The following is a 21,767-nucleotide window of genomic DNA, read 5'->3' as shown; positions in this document are numbered from 1 at the left end:
ACACATAGCGTCAGGCAGCCCCCCTTTTTTACACATTACGGCAGGCAGATTCCCCATTTTTACACATAGCGTCGGGCAGATTACCCCTTTTTACACATAACGGCAGACCGCGTGCCCTTTTTACACATTACGGCAGACAGCGTGCCCTTGTTACACATTACGGCAGACAGCGTCCCCATTTTTACACATTACGGCAGGCAGATTCCCCTTTTTACACATAGTGGCAGGCAGTCCCCCCTTTTTACACATTGCGGCAGGTAGTCCCCCCTTTTTACACATTGCGGCAGGCAGTCCCCCCTTTTTACACAATGCGGCAGGCAGTCCCCCCTTTTTACACATTGCGGCAGGCAGTCCCCCCTTTTTACACATTGCGGCAGGTAGTCCCCCCTTTTTACACATTGTGGCAGGCAGTCCCCCCTTTTTACACATTGCGGCAGGTAGTCCCCCCTTTTTACACATTGCGGCAGGCAGTCCCCCCTTTTTACACAGTGCGGCAGGTAGTCCCCCCTTTTTACACATTGCGGCAGGCAGGCACAAGAAAGAAAGAAGGAAAGAAAAAGAAAGAAAGAAAGAAAGAAAGAAAGAAGAATTATACTTACCCTCAGGCTCCTCGGTGCAGCTGCGTCAGACGACGATTCCCGGGCAGTAGAGAATGAGGAGGAGGGAGCCGGAGGACGGAGCCGCAGCAGCGCTTTGTTACTGGTGGAGGCGCTGCTGCTGCTGCCCCTCTGCTTCCCTATAGGCTGTTCTCGGAAGACAGCCTATAGGGAAGCAGAGGAGCAGCAGCAGCAGCGCCTCCACCAGTAACAAAGCGCTGCTGCGGCTCCGTCCTCCGGCTCCCTCCTCCTTCCCCCGTCTGTACCGCTGCTCAGCTCCTATCTCCGGGCGGCTGTGCGCTGCGGGCAGCGGTTGCCTGCAGCGCACAGCGGCATGTAATGAGTCAGTTTGACTCATTACATGCTTGGGCCCCTGGACAGAGGCAGGCCCCAGTGCAGTGCACTGCCTGCACTGCCGGTAGTTCCGCCTCTGCTGTGAACAACAGTTATATTAAGGACATAATTACCTGTATCTCCAGCTCTGCTATATGTTGCTGGAGCTCAGCTACAACTGCAATACTATCTGCTTCTCGAAGTCTCACTGCCATCACTTCTTCCTTATTCTGAAAAACATGGGTTAACAAGTCAGATGAAAAGAAAAGTGTATATATAAAAATAAAAATAAAAAAATATAATAATAATAATAATAATAATAATAATAATAATATTTTATATATATATATATATATATATATATAGATATAGATATATATAGATATAGATATAGAGAGAGAGAGAGAGAAAGAAAGAGAGAGATATGTTCCACGAACTGCACACATCACTGAGTTAAGTATCTGGGTGCTTGATCCACAAGGAATTAATGTAGCAAGTCCTCATAGACACATTCAGCCAGGCTGAGTGAATAGAAGGGATCAGCACAACCAACAAAGAAATATTTATTCCACCAAATCTGTAATGTTTCCATAAATGCTCAAAACAGACGAGTCAATCATGTTACTTAAGTAGCAGCGTTTACAAGCATGTTACCACTCTTGGAGATATTCCTCCGATACCCCTGACAGCCGTTTCGGTGTCTGCACACCTTTCTCAAAGGATGTATAATAGATAGAGATGGAGAGAGCATTTAAATAGAACAAGAACAGACTGTCTCACATGTGTTTGAAGTGTAATCTCCACCCCTCGGCCACGCCGCGTTCTCCCGCCGCTCCCGCGAACATTCTCCGCCAAGGCGCCGGTGCCTCAGCGTCCGGAACCAACATGCACGGGAATGTGGTAGGGGAGCTGCTAGGAGTTCCCGGGTGCCGGAAGTCAGTGGCCGGAAGTCAAAGTAACTATGACTCCCTATACACATAAAGCGCTGTGATAAACAAACAATAAAAATCAAAAACTGTACAACATTATGTAACAGCGATACATATGGTGACTCATGGGAAAACCTATTTTACATATTATCAAGCCAACATTATAATTAATCCGTCTATCGGTGTGGTGATTATCACGGTTACCAAAATATGTAAACATTTAGAAAATTCCATAATATTGATCACAAACACTAACAAATTAAATACATGATTAAACCACAAATATGTAGTAGTACAATCATGTAAATATAATACATGTACAGCGAAGAAAATCAAAGGGAACAGAGAAAGACAACAACTGAAACACATCACACAGCGGCTGACCGCGAGTAACCACACCGCTGACCGCAAAGTTCCCACCATTGACGATAATGGAGCGGCATAGTGCTATGTGCCGTCTGATAGCTCAGACGTGCACAGCCAATCAGGAGAGTGCCACGACGTGACGCTCCCTGATTGGCTGAAGGAACCCTCTGTGACAGGAGTCACGGGGGGTCCCGGCATTCGGAGAAAGGGGTCCCATGTGTAAACATGGGACCCCTTTCAGTGCGTGGTCCGGCTTTTGCGTTTTATTTTTTTGCCAAGTACGTGGATTACAAAAAAGAAGAGGACAGATCTACACTGGATTTTGGGGAGTATAATTTTATTTTCAGGTACCCCGTGGATTCTACTTGGAGAAGTGGACCGAGTCGGCGTGTCAACATAGGTAAGTGTGTGTGTGTCGGCGTGCATGTATGTAATAAAGTTTTACTTTCACGGTGTGCGTGTACTGTTTTAATTTGGGTATTTTTTTTGCTGTAGAACTACAGGTACCAGCGGGCCCGTTCCCCCCCGCATGCTGGTACTTGTGGTTCTCCAAGTACCAGCTTGCGGGGGAGGCTTGCTGGGACTTGTTGTTCTGCTACAAAAAAACAATATTCTTTTATTTGACACAAGGCTATCAGTCGCCCATCCGCAGCCCTTGGATGGGGGGGGGGGGGGGACAGCCTCGGGCTTCACCCCTGGCCCTTGGGTGGCTGGAGGGGGGGGACCCCTTGATTTAAGGGGTCCCCACTCCTCCAGGGTACCACGGCCAGGGGTGACTAGTTGGGGATTTAATGCCACGGCTGCAGGTACCGGTATAAAAGTGTCCCCCGGCTGTGGCATTATCTCTCCAGCTAGTGGAGCTCGGTGCTGGTGTTGAAAATACGGGGGACCCCTACGTCTTTTGTCCCCCGTATTGTTTGCACCAGGACCGGACACAGAGCCCGGTGCTGGTTGTAAAAATACGGGGGATCCCCTGTCAATTTCCCCCCCCGTATTTTTACAACCAGGACCGGCTCAAAGAGCCCGAGGCTGGTTATGCTTAGGAGGGGGGACCCCACGCATTTTTTTTCTTGATTTTTAACCCATTCCCACTGAAAAACATGCTCTGATCTCTCCATATTATTTTAGTCAGTAAAAAAAATTAAATATTCTTTGAAAAAATATATTAAATAATACTTGTGGCTCCTAATAGACAAACCAAGTAGATAATCCCTTCTAATATAAATAGATATGCTATTAGCAACAAAAAAAAAAACACATAAAAAAGTTTTTAATTTTTTTTATTAGATTCCGCCAGCAAAATGAGGCGGACTGAAATTGACGAAATGACTGTCGAAAAGCACTGTTGTCGAATCGACAGTCTTCAATTGAATATACTTTTGTCGAAAAGCCGCATTTTTACCATTGCAGACATGTCGAATTTGACAACTGTCGAATTTCAATAAGTCGAATCTGAAATGGCCGTTTTTTTGTCGAAAAGTACTGTATTGCATTGTCGAATCTTTTTTTTGTGTCGAAAATGCACCGTTTTTCGACATTTGCGGCAATTCGACCGCAATTGCATATACCTCTTGATCTTATACCTTGCAAACTTGAGTCAGTACTGAAAATATAATTCTTGGATATTGTATGTAAAAATGCCTCTAATATGTGCTAAAATCAAAGAAAGCTGCACCTCTTGATGAACCCTTTTAGTCAGCATTCAGACCCAATACAGCATACACATTCAGAGGGCGCTAATATTTCAATCAAAATGGCTGAATTGGCTATGCTTGTGGAGGGGGATTGACCAATTGCTCGTTGTTTCTGAATTATAATAATTCTCTACAAATACTAGTGGATTTTTATACTCTATTCTCACTTTGAGACTACTCCATACTAATTTTTTCAACTATTGAAATTTCATCACCGTGCAAAATGACACTATGAACATTCTAATACTTGTATGTGTACATTCAGACTTCTGCTGATTTACACCTGATGAAGTCTGCTGTGACGACACGCGTTAGGTTGGAAATTCAACATTCACATCACAAACTGCCATCATCTATCTGCGGAATTCCACTATTCACTATATAAACATAAAATGTTGATTGAAATCAGTCTTACGTTGTGAATATACGTCATTATTTGTACTGTTTGATGTGGATGTAAAACAGTTTTATGTAAGCTATTGATTTTATGGTGAATTCAAAATATGTGACTAAATATATACATAAACACATACATACGTACATATGTGGCACTGCTCGAAAACAATACGTTACACGTAATAAAGAAGGAAAACCAGTGCCCTCAAAAAAGAATCCATATATAATGCAGGGTAAGCCACTATATCCAAACAGCAGCATTCGCAGTGAAGACACCATTCATTGCGTGTGCCGCCGTTTGGATATAGCATGTGTATGTATAATTATACATATATTCTAATACACACACACACATATAAAATAAAAGGGAACACTTAAACAACACAATGCAACTCCAAGTCAATCACACTTCTGTGAAATCAAACTGTCCACTTAGGAAGCAACACTGATTGACAATCAATTTCATATGCTGTTGTGCAAATGGAATAGACAACAGGTGGAAATTATAGGCAATTAGCAAGACACCCCCAATAAAGGGCTCCTATGCTTTCTGGCTGATGTTTTGGTCACTTTTAAAAGCTGGCGGTGCTTTCACTCTAGTGGTAGCATGAGACGGAGTCTACAACCCACACAAGTGGCTCAAGTAGTGCAGCTCATCCAGGATGGCACATCAATGCGAGCTGTGGCAAGGGGGTTTGCTGTGTCTGTCAGCGTAGTGTCCAGAGCATGGAGGCGCTACCAGGAGACAGGTCAGTACATCAGGAGACGTGGAGGAGGCCGTAGGAGGGCAACAACCCCGCAGCAGGACCGCTACCTCTGCCTTTGTGCAAGGATGAACAGGAGTAGCACTGCCAGAGCCCTGCAAAATGACCTCCAGCAAGCCACAAATGTGCATGTGTCTACTCAAACGATCAGAAACAGACTCCATGAGGGTGGTATGAGGGCCCGACGTCCACAGGTGGGGGTTGTGCTTACAGCCCAACATCGTGCAGGACGTTTGGCATTTGCCAGAGAACACCAGGATTGGCAAATTCGCCACTGGCGCCCTGTGCTCTTCACAGATGAAAGCAGGTTCTCACTGAGCACATGTGACAGACGTGACAGAGTCTGGACACGCCAAGGAGAACGTTCTGCTGCCTGCAACATCCTCCAGCATGACCGGTTTGGCAGTGGGTCAGTAATGGTGTGGGGTGGCATTTCTTTGGGGGGCCGCACAGCCCTCCATGTGCTCGCCAGAGGTAGCCTGACTGCCATTAGGTACCGAGATGAGATCCTCAGACCCCTTGTGAGACCATATGCTGGTGCAGTTGGCCCTGGGTTCCTCCTAATGCAGGACAATGCTAGACCTCATGTGGCTGGAGTGTGTCAGCAGTTCCTGCAAGACGAAGGCATTGATGCTATGGACTGGCCCGCCTGTTCCCCAGACCTGAATCCAATTGAGCACATCTGGGACATCATGTCTCGCTCCATCCACCAACGCCACGTTGCACCACAGACTGTCCAGGAGTTGGCGGATGCTTTAGTCCAGGTCTGGGAGGAGATCCCTCAGGAGACCATCCGCTACCTCATCAGGAGAATGCCCAGGCGTTGTAGGTAGGTCATACAGGCACGTGGAGGCCACACACACTACTGAGCCTCATTTTGACTTGTTTTAAGGACATTACATCAAAGTTGGATCAGCCTGTAGTGTGTTTTTCCACTTTAATTTTGAGTGACTCCAAATCCAGACCTCCATGGGTTAATAAATTTGATTTCCATTGATAATTTTTGTGTGATTTTGTTGTCAGCACATTCAACTATGTAAAGAACAAAGTATTTAATAAGAATATTTCATTCATTCAGATCTAGGATGTGATATTTTAGTGTTCCCTTTATTTTTTTGAGCAGTGTATATTATATATATATATATATATATATATATATATATATATACACACACACACACATATATATATATATATATACACACACACACACACATATATATATATACATACACACACAAACAAACTAAAACATACACACATACATACAGTATATACTCAACCATACATACACACACCCACCCACTATATGGAAAACAAATGATTTGGCAACTGACCATAACACCAACAGGGACTGTAATGACATTGTATTCGAATACATATACTTTGATATGGAGTTGGTCTCACTTTTGTAGCTATAACAGCTTCCGCTCTTCTTAGAAGGCTTTCCACAAGATTTTGGAGGGTTTCTGTGCCCATTCATTTTGTAGAGCATTTATGAGGTCAGGCAGTGATGTTGGATGAGAAGGCCTGACTCGCAATCTGTTAAGTTCATCCCAAAGGTGCTCGATGGGGCTGAGGTCAGGGTTCTGTGCGGGACAGTCAAGTTCTTCCACACCTAACTCAACAAACCATGGGGGTAATTCAGAACTGATTGCATGCTAGCTTTTTTTGCTGCGCTGCGATCAGGTCAGAACCGCGCATGCGTATGCACTGCAATGCGCAGGCGTGTCGCTCAGGTACAAAGCGGTTCGTTGCTGTGCGATGGGTTTTACGAAGAAATCCATTCGCACAGCCGATCGCAAGAAGATTGACAGAAAGAAGGCGTTTGTGGGTGTCAACTGACCGTTTTCTGGGAGTGGTTGGAAAAACGCAGGCATGTCCAAGCATTTGCAGGGCGGGTGTCTGACGTCCATTCCGGTCCCGGACAGGCTGAAGTGATCGCAGCGGCTTAGTAAGTCCTGGGCTACTCAGAAACTGCAAAAATAGGATTTTGATACCTATCGGTAAATCCTTTTCTCTTAGTCCGTAGAGGATGCTGGGGATGCTTCAAGTACCATGGGGTATAGACGGGATCCGCAGGAGACACGGACACTTTAAGACTTTAAAAGGGGTGTGAACTGGCTCCTCCCTCTATGCCCCTCCTCCAGACTCCAGTTATAGGAACTGTGCCCAGGGAGACGGACATTTCGAGGAAAGAATTTATTGTTAAACCACGGTGAGCATTTTACCAGCTCACACCTCCAGTATGCCGCAGAACGTGGCATTCAATAGAACACCAGCCGACGGCATGAAGAATATGCAGCAATACGCCGACATAAAACGTAACACAACCTATGTGTGTAAAACACAACCAGTAACAGCATAACGCCTGCTATGGCCTGAATATCGTCAGCAACGGGCTGACTTAAACACAACACACCATGTGTGTAAACATACCCAATGACTGCAGATACAATACGCACTGGGACGAGCGCCCAGTATCCTCTACGGACTAAGAGAAAAGGATTTACGGTAGGTATCAAAATCCTATTTTCTCATACGTCCTAGAGGATGCTTCAAGAACCATGGGGTTTATACCAAAGCTCTAGAACGGGCGGGAGAGTGCGGATGACTCTGCAGCACCAATTGACCAAACAAGAGGTCCTCCACAGCCAGGGTATCAAACTTGTAAACTTTGCGAAGGTGTTTGATCCCAACCAAATAGCAGCTCGGCAAAGCTGTAATGCCGAGACCCCTCGGCAGCCGCGCAGGATGAGCCCACCTTTCTGGTAGAATGGGCCTTCACCGATTTCGGTAACTGCAATCCCGCCGTAGAATGAGCCTGCTAAATCGTATTACCGATCCAGCGTGCAATAGTCTGCTTGGAAGCAGGAGCCCCAATCTTGTTGGGAGCCCACAGGACAACAGAGCCTCTGTTTTCCTAACCTGAGCCGTTCTGGCGACATAGATTGTCAAAGCTCTGACCACATCGAGAAACTTCGATTACGCCAAGGCGTCAGTAGCCACTGGCACAATAGGCTGGTTTACGTGAAATGACGAAACCACTTTTGGCAGAAATTGCCGACGAGTTCTCAACTCCGCTCTATCTGCATGGAAGATTAAATAGGGGCTTTTGTGAGACAAAGCCGCCAATTCAGACACCCGCCTTGCAGATGCCAAGGCCAACAGCATGACCACTTTTCCAAGTAAGGAATTTCAACTCAACCTTACACAATGGTTCAAACCAATGAGATTGAAGGAATTGCAACACCACGTAAGATCTCACGGTGCCACAGGGAGCACAAAGGGAGGTTGGATGTGCAGCACGCCCTTCACGAAGGTCTGAACTTCTGGAAGGGAGGCCAATTCCTTCTGAAAGAAAAGAGATAAGGCCGAAATTTGTACACTAATGGAGCCTAACTTTAGGCCCGCATCCACACCTGCTTGCAAAAAATGGCGCAATCGCCCCAGCTGAAATTTTTTCGTTGGAGCTTACCTGGATTCACATCAAGACATATTTTCTCCAAATACGGTGGTAAAGCATCGCCGTTACTTCTTTTCTAGCCTGAAGCAGTGTGGGAATGACTACACTAGGAATACCCTTTTGAGCTAGGATATGGCGTTCAATCGACATGCCGTCAAACGCAGCCGCGGTAAGTCTTGATACACACACGGCCCTTGCTGTAACAGGTCCTCTCGTAGAGGAAGAGACCAGGGGTCTACGATTAGTAATTCTTGAAGATCTGGATAGCAAGCCCTCCTTGGCCCGTCCGGAACAATGAGGATCGCCTGAACCTTTGTTCTTCTTATGATCTTTATCCCTTCGGAAAGAGTGGAAATGGAGGGAACACATAGACCGACTGAAACACCCACGATGTCACCAGGGCGTCCACCGCTATTGCTTGAGGGTCCAATGACCTGGGACCATATCACTGAAGCTTCTTGTTGAGGCGAGACGCCATCTTGTCTATTTGAGGAATTCCCCAAAGACTTGTCACTTTTGTGAAAACCACTTGATGAAAACCCCACTCTCCTGGATGGCGATCATGTCTGCTGAGGAAGTCTGTTTCCCAGTTGTCTACACCCGGAATGAAGACCGCTAGTAGAGCGTTTAAATGCCTTTCCGTCCAGCTGAAAACTCTTGTGGCTTCTGCCATTGCCGCTTTGTTCTTCGTTCCGCCCTAGCGGTTTACTTACGCTACTGCTGTTAAGTTGTCCGACTGAATTAAGACGGGCAGATCGCGAAGAAGATGTTCCGCTTGCAGACGGCCGTTGTAAATAGCCCTTAATTCCAGAATGCTTATTGCAGACAAGCTTCCCGGCTTGACCTTTTTCCCTGGAAATGCTTCCCCTGGAAAGACTGCTCCCCAGCCTCGGAGACTTGTATCAATGGACACCAGGATCTAATCCTAGATCCCGAACCTTCGTCCCTCTAGGAGGTGAGAACTGTGCAGCCACCACAGGAGAGAGATTCTGGTTCTGGAAAATAGGATTACTTTCCGGTGCATGTGCAGGTGAGACCCGGACCACATGTCCAACTGGTCCCACTAAAACCACTCTGGCATTTAACCTGCTCACCGAATGGCCTCGTAGGCCGCAACCACCTTCTTCATCAACGGAACGTATTGATGGATTTACACTGTTGCAAATTTGATCAGACTCTGGATCCTCAGATCTCTTTCCACTGGAAAACCAAACTCTCAACAGTTCTGTACCTAACCTTATTCCCAACTCCGACATCCGTGTCGTTGGGATCAACAGTGATTCTGGCAAGTTCAGGAGCCAACCACTGTGTTGAAGAAATGTCAGAGAGAAAACAACGATTTGTACCACTTGTTTCTTGACCTCGCCGTAGTCAGGAGAGCGTCCCAGTACAGAATAATAATGACCTTTACTACTGAAGGAAAACCATCATACTGCCATCACTCCGGTGAAATGGCAAGGACAATCCTGAATAGCAAACCCAGGTAAGCTTAATGCGGAAGAAACCGCACTTAAACCCTCTTTCTTCTTTTACAGATTGGAGATCCCTGCCCTGAGAGATTCCATCTTGTAGTTCAACTTCTTAAGTAGAAATTTTTTGGGATGGTTCTGACCGAGCTGTCCGGGCTCAGAAGCATGAAAAACCTTGAATAACAGCTTTTTTTTTGTGTGACATGGACAGCTGGACAATGTCCTGATCCTGACCCAACTCTTGTATGGTGTCGCATACTACCTCCCCGTCCAGAGAAGAATCTGTAAGATCTATTTAAAAAATCAGTGAGGGGAATCATCTGGAAACTCCAGCATGTCCCCCTTTGGACTCTATTCTTCACTCACTGGTCCATGTCCTTTCCAGGACTGACTGAAGAGTATTAGACGTGTTCCCACCGGTGTGGGCTCCCGCAAGTTAGACCCAGCGATATGCGGTGGATGTGGTAGAAATAGAGGACGATTTCTGCTTCTGTGAACTTGAAAAGGCTGCTGACCTCTTACCTTTTCACCTTCCTCTACCTGCAAAGAAGGGGAAAAAACGGTATCCATCCGGTCAAAATGACTGCATCCTACAAAAAATGCGTCACCAACCGTTGTGAGGGAACATAGCTCAAGAAGGTAGACTTACCAGTGGTATCTGCCGAGATCAACTTAACAAAGCCATCCCCAAACCAGGTTTCACCTTCATAGGGAAGATACTCCAATACTTCTCGGAGTCAGCCTCAGCATTCCATTGGTGAATCCACAACGCCCTCCTAGCCAAGACCGCCATGGAATTGGCCCGCGAACCCATGAGTCCCATACCTCTTGTAGTCGCACGGCAGTATGCTGCAATGTTCTAGATAAGACCCAATTTAAGGAGTATCCCATCTCTCCCCAGGGTAACTATATCGGATGACAAGGTAACCGACCATTTCTGAATACAAGCACTCCCCCATGCGCATGTAATGCAAATATAATCAAAGCATATAATTAAAATATCACTTAGCTTCCTGTATACGATCGTTTGTGACAGGGCCCCGTGCAGAACAGGGGTTGACTTTCACTTTATTCTATCCACAGCGGGAAAAGAATAAACAGTCAGACTCCTCGTGAGGATTTGAGACCATCTTGTCACGGCTGATCTAGAGCTTTTTCAACAGAGCGACCAGCACATGAGAAGGAATAACTTTACTTCAGCATTCATTATAAATTGTAATATGAATATACACATTAAAATACACATATACACACAAATATCTATATAAATATATCTCACAGATATTTTTGTCAGGAACAGCAGGGTCCCTAGTGACATTAATACGTTCCTAATGTGTATGAAACATGTACTGAATGCCGATGTTGTTGATCTAATCAGGAAACATCATGGTCGACATAAGATATAGTATTCGTGTCGATATCAGGGAGTAGTAACTGGGCAAAATAAAATGTTTGCGACCCGAGGGGTCTGAGGGAAATATATTATTAATATTACGACCTCTACTACGTCTGTGTTCGAGCCACAGATCTATGCAACCGTACCATACATATATACATACAGGTATAGATTTCTGAAATGCATCACATTATCATGTCAATTTTTTTACTCAGTCAGATTAGTCGGTGCCGACAGGGACACCCACACACATCTGTGTCTCCCATATAGTTTTCTCATTGGAAAGCATACATCTACTGACATGTTGACACTTATATACATGAACCAAGTACCATCAGGAGTCGGCAGTGCCGACAGACATTCCCATAGCAGTTTGTGGCAGAGCCCTCAGCCTCAGGAATAGACCCAGTACTTTCTGTCAGGGAAACACAGCAGACGTTTACCAGCTCTATTTACACCATATTCATTATATGTATTGCACTAGACAATCGTCCCCCCACCCCGTTTTTCACTGTGATCTGTTCAGCAGTGCTTTGTTGGCAGGGCCAGCGGTTTTTAGGAGAAAATGGCGCTGGATAGAGATGTGAGGGCTAAGCCACGCCCCCTTAATGGAACGCTTCAGCCCCGCTATTTTCTATATATTTATACTGGCGGGGGTCTGTATTAGGTGCCCAGGCACTTAATATCTCTTTTGCTAGTTTTTATCTGAGGTATACATGCTGCCCAGTCGTTGACCCTGCTCTGTGATTTTCCGATGTCTTACGTTTCATGGTTGAGTTGCTGTTGTTCCTAAACACTTCACTTTCTGATAATATCATTTACAGTTGACCGCAGAATATTCAGCAGGTATAAAATTTCTTCAACCATCTTATTGTAAAGGTGGAATCCTATCACAGTACCATGCTTGAAACCACTGAGCTCTTCAGAATTACCCATTTTGTATCAAAGTTTGCAAATGGAGACTGCCTGGCTAGGTGCCTGAGTCTATAGATCTGTGGCAACGGGTCTGATTGAAACGCACAAATTCAATAATTAACAGGTGTGGCCAAATACTTTTGTCCACATAGAGAGAGTGTGAGTGATAGAAATATGCGATAGATATCTATATCTATCTATATCGATATATACACACACATATACACAGGTTGAGTATCCCTTATCCGAAATCCCAAATTTGTGGGTCCCCTACTGCGATAATACCATAAATATTATATACAGTATGTACATAATACATTAGGGGACCCAACAATGTGGGATTTTGAATAAGGGATACTCAACCTGTGTGTGTGTGTGTGTGTGTGTGTGTGTGTGTGTGTGTGTGTGTAATATTATATTTCTGCGAGGTACTCTGGGTTCCACAGGAAATACATCAGGGTGCAGAAGTCGGCCTCCCACCCTGGGATCCCCCAGGGGGAGGCCTGCCCAGTCATGCAGCAGGCTTGTCTTGTTTGGAAGCAGGCTGACGGGTGGCTCAGGATTGTTTAGGTTTGGGCTTAGAGGTTTTGGAAGTACGAGCCTGTCTAGGGTACGTCTGACCCTTTGCTTTCCCTGGAGGTCGAAAGGAACGAAAAGTTGTACTCTTTGCCTTCGGTGCAGAAGGATTAGTACTTGGGAGAAATGCAGTCTTAGCAGTAGCCAAGTCAATAACAATCTTATTCAGATCCTCCCCAAATAGGACGTCTCCCTTAAAAAGGAGCACCTCCAAGGTCTTTTTGGAGTCTAGGTCCACCTTCCAGGACCTCAACCACAGAATTTGGCGAGCCAGTATAGACGTAGTAGTAGACGCCTTGGCAGCCATTACACCTGCCTCAGAGGACACCTCCTGAATATAGTGGGAGGCGGTGGTAATATGAGACAGATATTGTCTGGCAGTGTCAAAAATATCCTGGGGCAGCTCATCCTCTAATGCCTGAACCCATGCTTCAATTCCTTTTGCGGCCCAGGAGGCTGCTATAGTGTACAGCACCGGTAAGGGAGTAAATAGACTTCAGGCATCCCTCCACACGCTTATCCGTCAGTTCCTTCAAAGAGGTGACAGTGGTGACAGGCAGAGTAGATGACACCACAAGACGGGCGACATGAGAGTCCACCAGCGGTGGAGTTTCCCACTTGTTACTCAACTCTGTAGGGATAGGATAATGAGCTAGCATCTTTTTAGACGGGGAGAATTTCTGTACTTGAGACGACCAGGATTCCTGACGTATGTCAATTAAATGGTCAGAATGTTGTAAGACTACTTTAGTAACCTTCTGACGTTTGAACTTATCAGGTTTCTTAGACACAGTAGTGGGATCAACCTCATCATCAATTTGAAGAATCAGCTTAAATAGCCTCCAATAGGTCAGGAACATCAAACTGAGTTGTAGGTTCCTCGTCAGAAGCGACTGTGTCAGTGTCTGACGGATCAGTATATTCCCCATCCTCATCAGAAGAATTATCTGAAATATTAGTGGATTGTAAGGAGGAAGCGGCCTGCTTAGATGACCCCTTGACCCCAGAGGGGTGTGGGGTAGACTTTTGTCTAACCAGTGATTGATTTAATTTTTGTATCTGGGTAGACAGTGTGTCCGCCCAGGGCGGATTAACCACACGGACAATATGTGGCTGCAACGGCACAGGTGACGTAAGACGTGTCACAAGCGTATTCAGCATACTTGAGAACGCTGCCCAAGGTGGTTCCTGATTGGCCACAGGTGCTGCGGGCTGACTGGGAGATGTATGGCACCCAGTACCTGAACCATCAGCTAAAACTTCCCCCTCAGGCAAATCCTTGGTGCAAGCACTGCATGAAGCGGATTTCCCGCCCTGTGTGGCAGACATTATAGGGAATGTAGTCTTAGAGCGTAACGGTACAATATAGCCACACAAACACAATACCTGCAAACAACCCCCTGATTTATATGACAGTAAATACATGAAACAAACAGAGAATTGTGAGGTGACTGAAATACACAGTATAAAACACAAGACAGTATATACTGTGTAGCACTATATTATATTTATAATTGATATATATATATGAAAAGGAAAAAGGTTCTAGTGGGAGCCAATACGCCTTTAGAATAACTATGTTTAAAAGTTTTTATTCATACACAAATGGACGACATTTACTACTTAAACATTCGTCTTTGGTACAAATTACTAAAAATTCAGTAAAATGATATAACAATCTTATATAAACACATGTTTCAGTTGATGTGAGGAATTTACAATCAGGTGATCACAATCAGAATTTTAAAGAGATATATCTCCAACCAGATATTTGTGGTGAAGACTTTATGAATCCGAAATCGCGAAACCCAAAGCATTTCGTCCGTTAGGACTTCATCAGGGGTTAACAATCAGTTCTTATAATAGATTGGATTACCACTGGTTATGACTGGTTAGGGTTCTCAATGTTACATCCAATCACAAGTATGTTTTCAATTAATATGGTATCTAAATAGATTTCATCATAACAGAAAATGACAATTTAGGTTGAAGTTAGGTGATGTTATATTCCCTAATCTCATCAGGGATAATGGAACCCTACAGTCCACCTCGGCTTCAAAAAGTATCACCAAAAAGGACTTTAATAAATTCCCGATCCTGAACAGTACTGCTCCTTCTTACTGGGACATGCACCACCTCACAGGATCACAACCCTTGTGATCCTGTGAGGTGGTGCATGTCCCAGTAAGAAGGAGCAGTACTGTTCAGGATTGGGAATTTATTAAATTCCTTTTTGGTGATACTTTTTGAAGCCGAGGTGGACTGTAGGGTTCCATTATCCCTGATGAGATTAGGGAATATAACATCACCTAACTTCAACCTAAATTGTCATTTTCTGTTATGATGAAATCTATTTAGATACCATATTAATTGAAAACATACTTGTGATTGGATGTAACATTGAGAACCCTAACCAGTCATAACCAGTGGTAATCCAATCTATTATAAGAACTGATTGTTAACCCCTGATGAAGTCCTAACGGACGAAACGCGTTGGGTTTCGCGATTTCGGATTCATAAAGCCTTCACCACAAATATCTGGTTGGAGATATATCTCTTTAAAATTTTGATTGTGATCACCTGATTGTAAATTCCTCACATCAACTGAAACATGTGTTTATATAAGATTGTTATATAATTTTACTGAATTTTTAGTAATTTGTACCAAAGACGACTGTTTAAGTTGTAAATGTCGTCCATTTGTGTATGAATAAAAACTTTTAAACATAGTTATTCTAAAGGCGTATTGGCTCCCACTAGAACCTTTTTCCTTTTCATATCTACTCTTTATACCTCATCTGACAGAAGGTATTTCTCAGTGGTTTGAGACTAGTGGTATAGCGCAGAAAAAAGGTTACTTTTTGTTTAAAAAAATAAAAAAATAAAATATATATATATATATATATATATATATATATATAGATATATATATATCTAGATATAAATATATATATACATATATATATATATACATACACACACACACACACACACGGACCCCAATAGTGAGTTCAACGTTTCAATCTTTGTTCCGGACGAAAATCTGATAAGATTGAAACGTTGAACTCTATTGGGGTCCAAGTGATCATTTCAAGTCGTCGTGAGTGCCGCCTATCTTGATATATATATATATATATATATATATACACACACACACACACACATATATATATATATATATATATAAATAAAAGAAGAAGCCAGCCTGCACACATTAGAGTCCAAAGGGGGAGTGCATGGTACATATGTATTGTGCAGTCCAGAACAAAGAACCAGCACCTCCAATCAATGCAAAAAAATGAAGGTTTTAATATCCACAGAATCCACAAATTCCATACAAAACGGAAACATGATAAAGCATACATGATGGGACCACTAACCCCAACATCACAACTGGACTGGCAAATTCAAATGTCTGTCCAGTAGTGATGTCAGGACAAACATTAATCGAGCAGCCGATAGAAAAGGGTGTATAACTTACCTAATCGGGTGCTCAGTCGTCAACAAAAGTCATTGTGGTGTGTACCCAGCCTTAGTTATTGCACATACAGTATATGCAATTCATTTAACAAGCCTCAATTCCCAGATACTGAGTAAATAATTTCAACCTTTATTCAATGGAACATAGAAGAAATACATTTAAGTCACTGTGTATTGTTGTAAAATTCTAGAAACAATAGAGTGGAACGTCTACCCTAGTGGGAAATCAGCACATAAGAAAAAGGTGCAAAGATTCATAGCAACTAGATTTTTGTTATCTATACTGTAGCTGAAACAGTAGTTCTATAATCGGCCAGTTGCAAGGGAGCATCTCCAGCTGTAACATCAGGCAGAACTGTGAATACAACGTGGTGGGGAGGGGGCAGGAGGATTGTCTTTCAATGCTAATTGGTTGCCATGGGCAACTTCCCCACTTTTTTCACTGCTTAGTTAATGTACCCCTATATATATTAAATTTATCTTCTTGCCCGATTAATTTGGATTTTATTTTTTACCTGGGAAACGAAGTTGGTGGGGGGGTGGATTGTATATTGTAGAATGTTAAATTCATTTTTACAGTTTTGTTTTATCGATGGGTCAGTGATGTTGGGAATGAATTTGTGGCTGGAATCAAGGAGGCAGTGGCCAGAAAAAGTCCACGTTTCATCTTACCTTGTGTGCTACAGCTGTTTTCCTAAAGGTGCATACACACTGTGCGATATGCACTTAAGTTTCCTTACGATTTTGACTATATAGTCATATATAGTATATATAGGAAAGTTAGTGCATATTGCACCGTGTGTACACACCTTTACTGTGAACTGGACCCGTGCCGCTATAATACATCCCCCCCCCCCCCCCCCCTCTTATTTTACAGAAATGGTGATCAGCCAATGGCATAGGGTCTCCCAGCAGGTGTTGTGGGCAGAAATAAATACACAATCTTGTGAGCTAATTACTGCAGGCTTTCAGAGAGAACATTTAAAAGTCAGACGTTTTTGCTTATTGTAAGTTATAAAAAATATATATATATATATATATATATATATATATATATAGATATATATATAGATAGATATATACAATTTTAAAAATAGAAAGATTATTGCGCCACTTGTGTTCAACAACAACAAATATAAAAATAGGTATAAATGTAACCTATAAAATAAATGACACTCCCTAAGACTAATAAAGGGCGTCAGCTGACCCCCAAAACAGGGATGGTGGTTCCCTGTAGCAGGAAATTAACACCACACAGGGGGGTGGGGGATATAGCGACCAATGGTGCCTTAGAGATACACAATGAGAATGAGTGGGTCTGAGAATAATAAAATACAATTTATTAACAAATAAAATTTGAGCAGCAATTCTCTTTAAAAAATGGGATAAAAATAGCATACACAATACAAGATAATACCAGTTAAAATATATAAAAAGATTTATGCTTAACTTGGTATGAGGTCACTGCCAGGTTGTTCAACGCGTTTCGTCATTCAGACTTCATCAAGGGGTAAAAGCAGAATGGGACTAGGCTTCTATTTATACCAGTACTAATCTCATAGTAATCATGACATCACTTCCTGTTAATTTAACCATGGTAATGTAAAACAGACTAAGACTTTATAACCACTGTAATTATAAAGTCTTAGTCTGTTTTACATTACCATGGTTAAATTAACAGGAAGTGATGTCATAATTACTATGAGATTAGTACCGCTATAAATAGAAGCCTAGTCCCATTCTGCTTTTACCCCTTGATGAAGTCTGAATGATGAAACGCGTTGGGCAACCTGGCAGTGACCTCATACCAAGTTGAGCATAAATCTTTTTATATATTTTAACTGGTATTATCTTGTATTGTGTATGCTGTTTTTATCCCATTTTTTAAAGAGAATTGCTGCTCAAATTTTATTAGTTAATTTTATTTGTTAATAAATTGTATTTTATTATTCTCAGACCCACTCATTCTCATTGTGTATCTCTAAGACACCATTGGTCGCTATATCCCCCACCCCCCTGTGTGTTATATATATATATATATTTATTAGTTTTTCCATCAATTTACGTTTAACAAAATAGATTACGAGGGTGGTTCAATAAGTAATGTAACAAGACCTCTCACGTGTGTATAGTTCTCCATCACATTCTAATTTCCCCCCAGGACAGAGCTTGTAGACCACTGCTTCCCCTCACTGACATTAAACTGCGCCTCATATCAGTCATACTGTCCCAGCATTAGTTGTAAGATGGTGGGGGCTGGCGGAAACATGGTCAAACATTGAGGTGCGTAGTGTGATCAGATTTCTGCATCTAAAGGGCACATCAGCAGCTGAAATGTATAGCCAACTTGTCGGTGTGTATGGTGACGTCATGTCACAGAAACTGGTTTGGGTTTGCCATACTACATTTAATAACGGCAGGACAGACATTCGAGAAGAGCAGGGATTCAGCGACCAAGCGCGTCCACCACAAGCAGTGCACCAAACCACTTTCCATATATTTATCACATTAAAAACTGAAGCTGATCTCACATTGTGATATAGTAAACCACATGTATTATTTAATACATTTTAGCACCGTTATCCTAAAGAAAAATGTTCGGGACACCAAATATTAGGACATAAGCGGACAGCTTTAGACTGATAACTTAAATTATCTTGCTAACCTTTTGGGGCAACCTAGCTACAAAGAAATCCGATTTCTCTCCAAGACTATGAAAACCACGACGACGACAACAAACCCCCCCCCACCCAAAAAAAAGCCACAAAAAAACAATAACCAGATATATAATCATAGTACGCATGCCATTTATATATGAATAGTCCTAAACTGCAGACCAAATTATTACACCATATGGCGATTGTCTTCATGTCCCTGATTTGTAGATTCTGAAACGGTGTTGGGACTATGAAACAGAGGAGTGATATGCTTTGATACAAGCCACAATCTGGTACGCAATTCTGTTATCTGCGTGTTATTGACGCATTCTGGAAAACATACTAAACCATAGGCGCCTGTTCTTCTCCTCCATTTGCAGATTTCTTTGGCTACATATACCTAGTGGCACCCTGAAGGACCGAGCAGCCGCCCAAAGAAGCGGAAGGTGTTAACACAGGCCTATAAAGCCCATTCTTGAACTTGTGATATCATGTGGACTACACAGTGGGGTACAGGAAGTGAGACATATAACTCACTTGGCTATTTTATAGATAACCTGTGGACCATACGTTGTGGTACGGGAATATTAAGTCAGGATTAGCACACTGATCTAAACGTTTTTGAAATATAATAGATATATATATATATATACATATACACACACACACATAGATATATATATATATATCATAAGCAGGACCACGACAGCCCGCTATAGGGCAGTCACTTTGGATTACATTGGACTCTCTGATTTATTAATTCACAGTCCACTATTTAGCAAGTCACTTTGGACTACATTGGACTCTCTGTGATTTACCGACATATTTCTTTGCATATTGCTTTATTCAGCTATTTCAGATGTTAAGCATGTATATATGTATCTAGCGGCAGCACCTACACTAACAGGATTTCCAGTGCCCTATTATGCTGCTCTTTTTCCTTCTCGGGTGTCTCCTCCCCTTCTTTCCAGTAAATATGCCCCATTCTGTATTCTTGCAGCACGAGCACCCTTGACTCTGTTCCATCTTTGGATCCCATGTACAGGGTTTCCAGCTGCTTGTCACTAGCAATTTCCAACTCATGGGTCTAACCCTTCCAGGGTTAATCCCCCCTGTGCCAGCATAGCTGTGCTTAGCATTCTTCCCCCTACGGAATGTGTGTGTGTTTTTAACTTTTATGTATTATGCAGCTGCCATATTCTTTACACATGTCGCTATGTACATAGGTCAACTGTTAGCCCAGCGGTGTTCTTTCAGTATCACCCTTCTTTCTCTGTCTCACGCAGCCGCACAGTCCCCAGCACTTCACCCGTTGCTATGCAACGGATTGACACAGACACCATCTGGATGCGCCTACACGTCATCGCACGGCGTCGCACAGCGCACACGTCGGGACCACGGCGGCTTTTCTCTTCAGGTTTGGCGGGCTCTGTCACTATTTAGGTAAGCTTTTCTCTACACTTACACACTCTCACATCTTGACAAAGGGGCTAGACACCCCGAAACGTTGGTGTACTATGTTGTGATCTTTTGAATACAATTCGACTTTTTACAAGACCTGGAGTACCGCAGTCTTCTTTCCCGTGACGTGATGAAGGAGGATTTTGGGGGGGGAAGGGGATCGATGGCCAATAATGTTCCTAGGGCCGGCCTGACCCCTAAATTCGGTCCTGATTGAAGTGCCACCAAAACAAACTTGCCAATTTAGACATTTTTTAAGATGATCATCAGAGAAAATCCCCAGCACTGTGAAATCAAAGAAATCCAGAGGTGGTTGACTATAAAGCTCATGCTAGCTTTAATAAACTCCGGATCACCCTTTTCTGATAGAGGAATGTCTCCCCTTAAATTATGTGGCCCTGAACGGCAGGTACCACAAAGTATTTCTTGGTGGTGGTTGGAGGGGAAGAGAAGGAAAAACACATCTACTTTTAGTACACTGTCTTGCAATGTCAAATACGAAAAAAGCACTGCCAGTTTGGGCAGATTGGTTTTACTTTGATTTTAGCCTGCAAGTATAAATCAGAATACTAATGTCACATTCTGGAAATGTAAGGTCTACGGAAGCCCAAAATAAGTTCTAATTTATATGGGTTCAGAATATTTGGGCACCATATTACAAAAAAGATAATACCCTGGAGCTAGAAAAGGTTCAGAGGTGGGTGACCAAACTAATCAAGGGCATGGAGACGCTGGAATACGAGGAAAGGCTTGCAAGGCTAGGCATGTTTACATTGGAAGAGAGGAGACCAAGAGGGGACATGATCAACATCTACAAATATATAAGGGGTCAATACACAGAACTTGGGAGGGACCTGTTTTCTATAAGATCAGCACAGAGGACACGTGGTCACTCGCTTAGGTTAGCGGAGAGGAGTTTCTGCACATTGAGGCGAAAAGGTTTTTTTCACAGTAAGGACAATACGTGTTTGGAATAACCTGCCTGAGAGAGTAGTAATGGCGGACTCAGTCAGCACCTTTAAGAATGGGTTAGATAAATTCCTATTGGATAAAAATATTCAGGGTTATGGTGCGTAGGCATGCATTATAGTTAATATAACTAGTCCTAACATAAAAATAACTAGTCCTATAATAAGACTGCATAGGAGACCACAAATAGGTTGAACTCGATGGACAATTGTCTTTTTTCAACCTTAGTTACTATGTTACTGTATACACCGACCAGCCATAACATTAAAACCACCTGCTTAATATTGTGTAGTCGCCCCT

At 43.1% G+C, this 21,767-nt stretch overlaps 1 protein-coding gene across 5 annotated transcripts in view; it reads right to left on the bottom strand.

Annotated features, from left to right (window-relative positions):
- The window catches only part of EVI5 (ecotropic viral integration site 5), a 452,905-nt gene that overhangs the window by 119,319 nt on the left and 311,819 nt on the right, over positions 1-21,767 (bottom strand). For 4 of the 5 annotated variants that reach the window (XM_063939881.1, XM_063939884.1, XM_063939885.1 and 1 more), the window contains one exon: positions 1,064-1,159. The exons of the other annotated variant lie outside the window; for it this stretch is intronic. In XM_063939881.1, coding sequence (XP_063795951.1) covers positions 1,064-1,159 — 96 coding nt within the window. The remainder of the gene's footprint in view (positions 1-1,063; positions 1,160-21,767) is intronic. 5 annotated transcript variants of the gene reach the window in all.

The sequence above is a fragment of the Pseudophryne corroboree genome, chromosome 9 (assembly GCF_028390025.1).
Source record: "Pseudophryne corroboree isolate aPseCor3 chromosome 9, aPseCor3.hap2, whole genome shotgun sequence".
NCBI classification, from domain to species: domain Eukaryota; kingdom Metazoa; phylum Chordata; class Amphibia; order Anura; family Myobatrachidae; genus Pseudophryne; species Pseudophryne corroboree.
The sequence above is the reverse complement of the archived record's forward strand: the minus strand, read 5'-3'. Positions and strand labels throughout refer to the sequence as shown.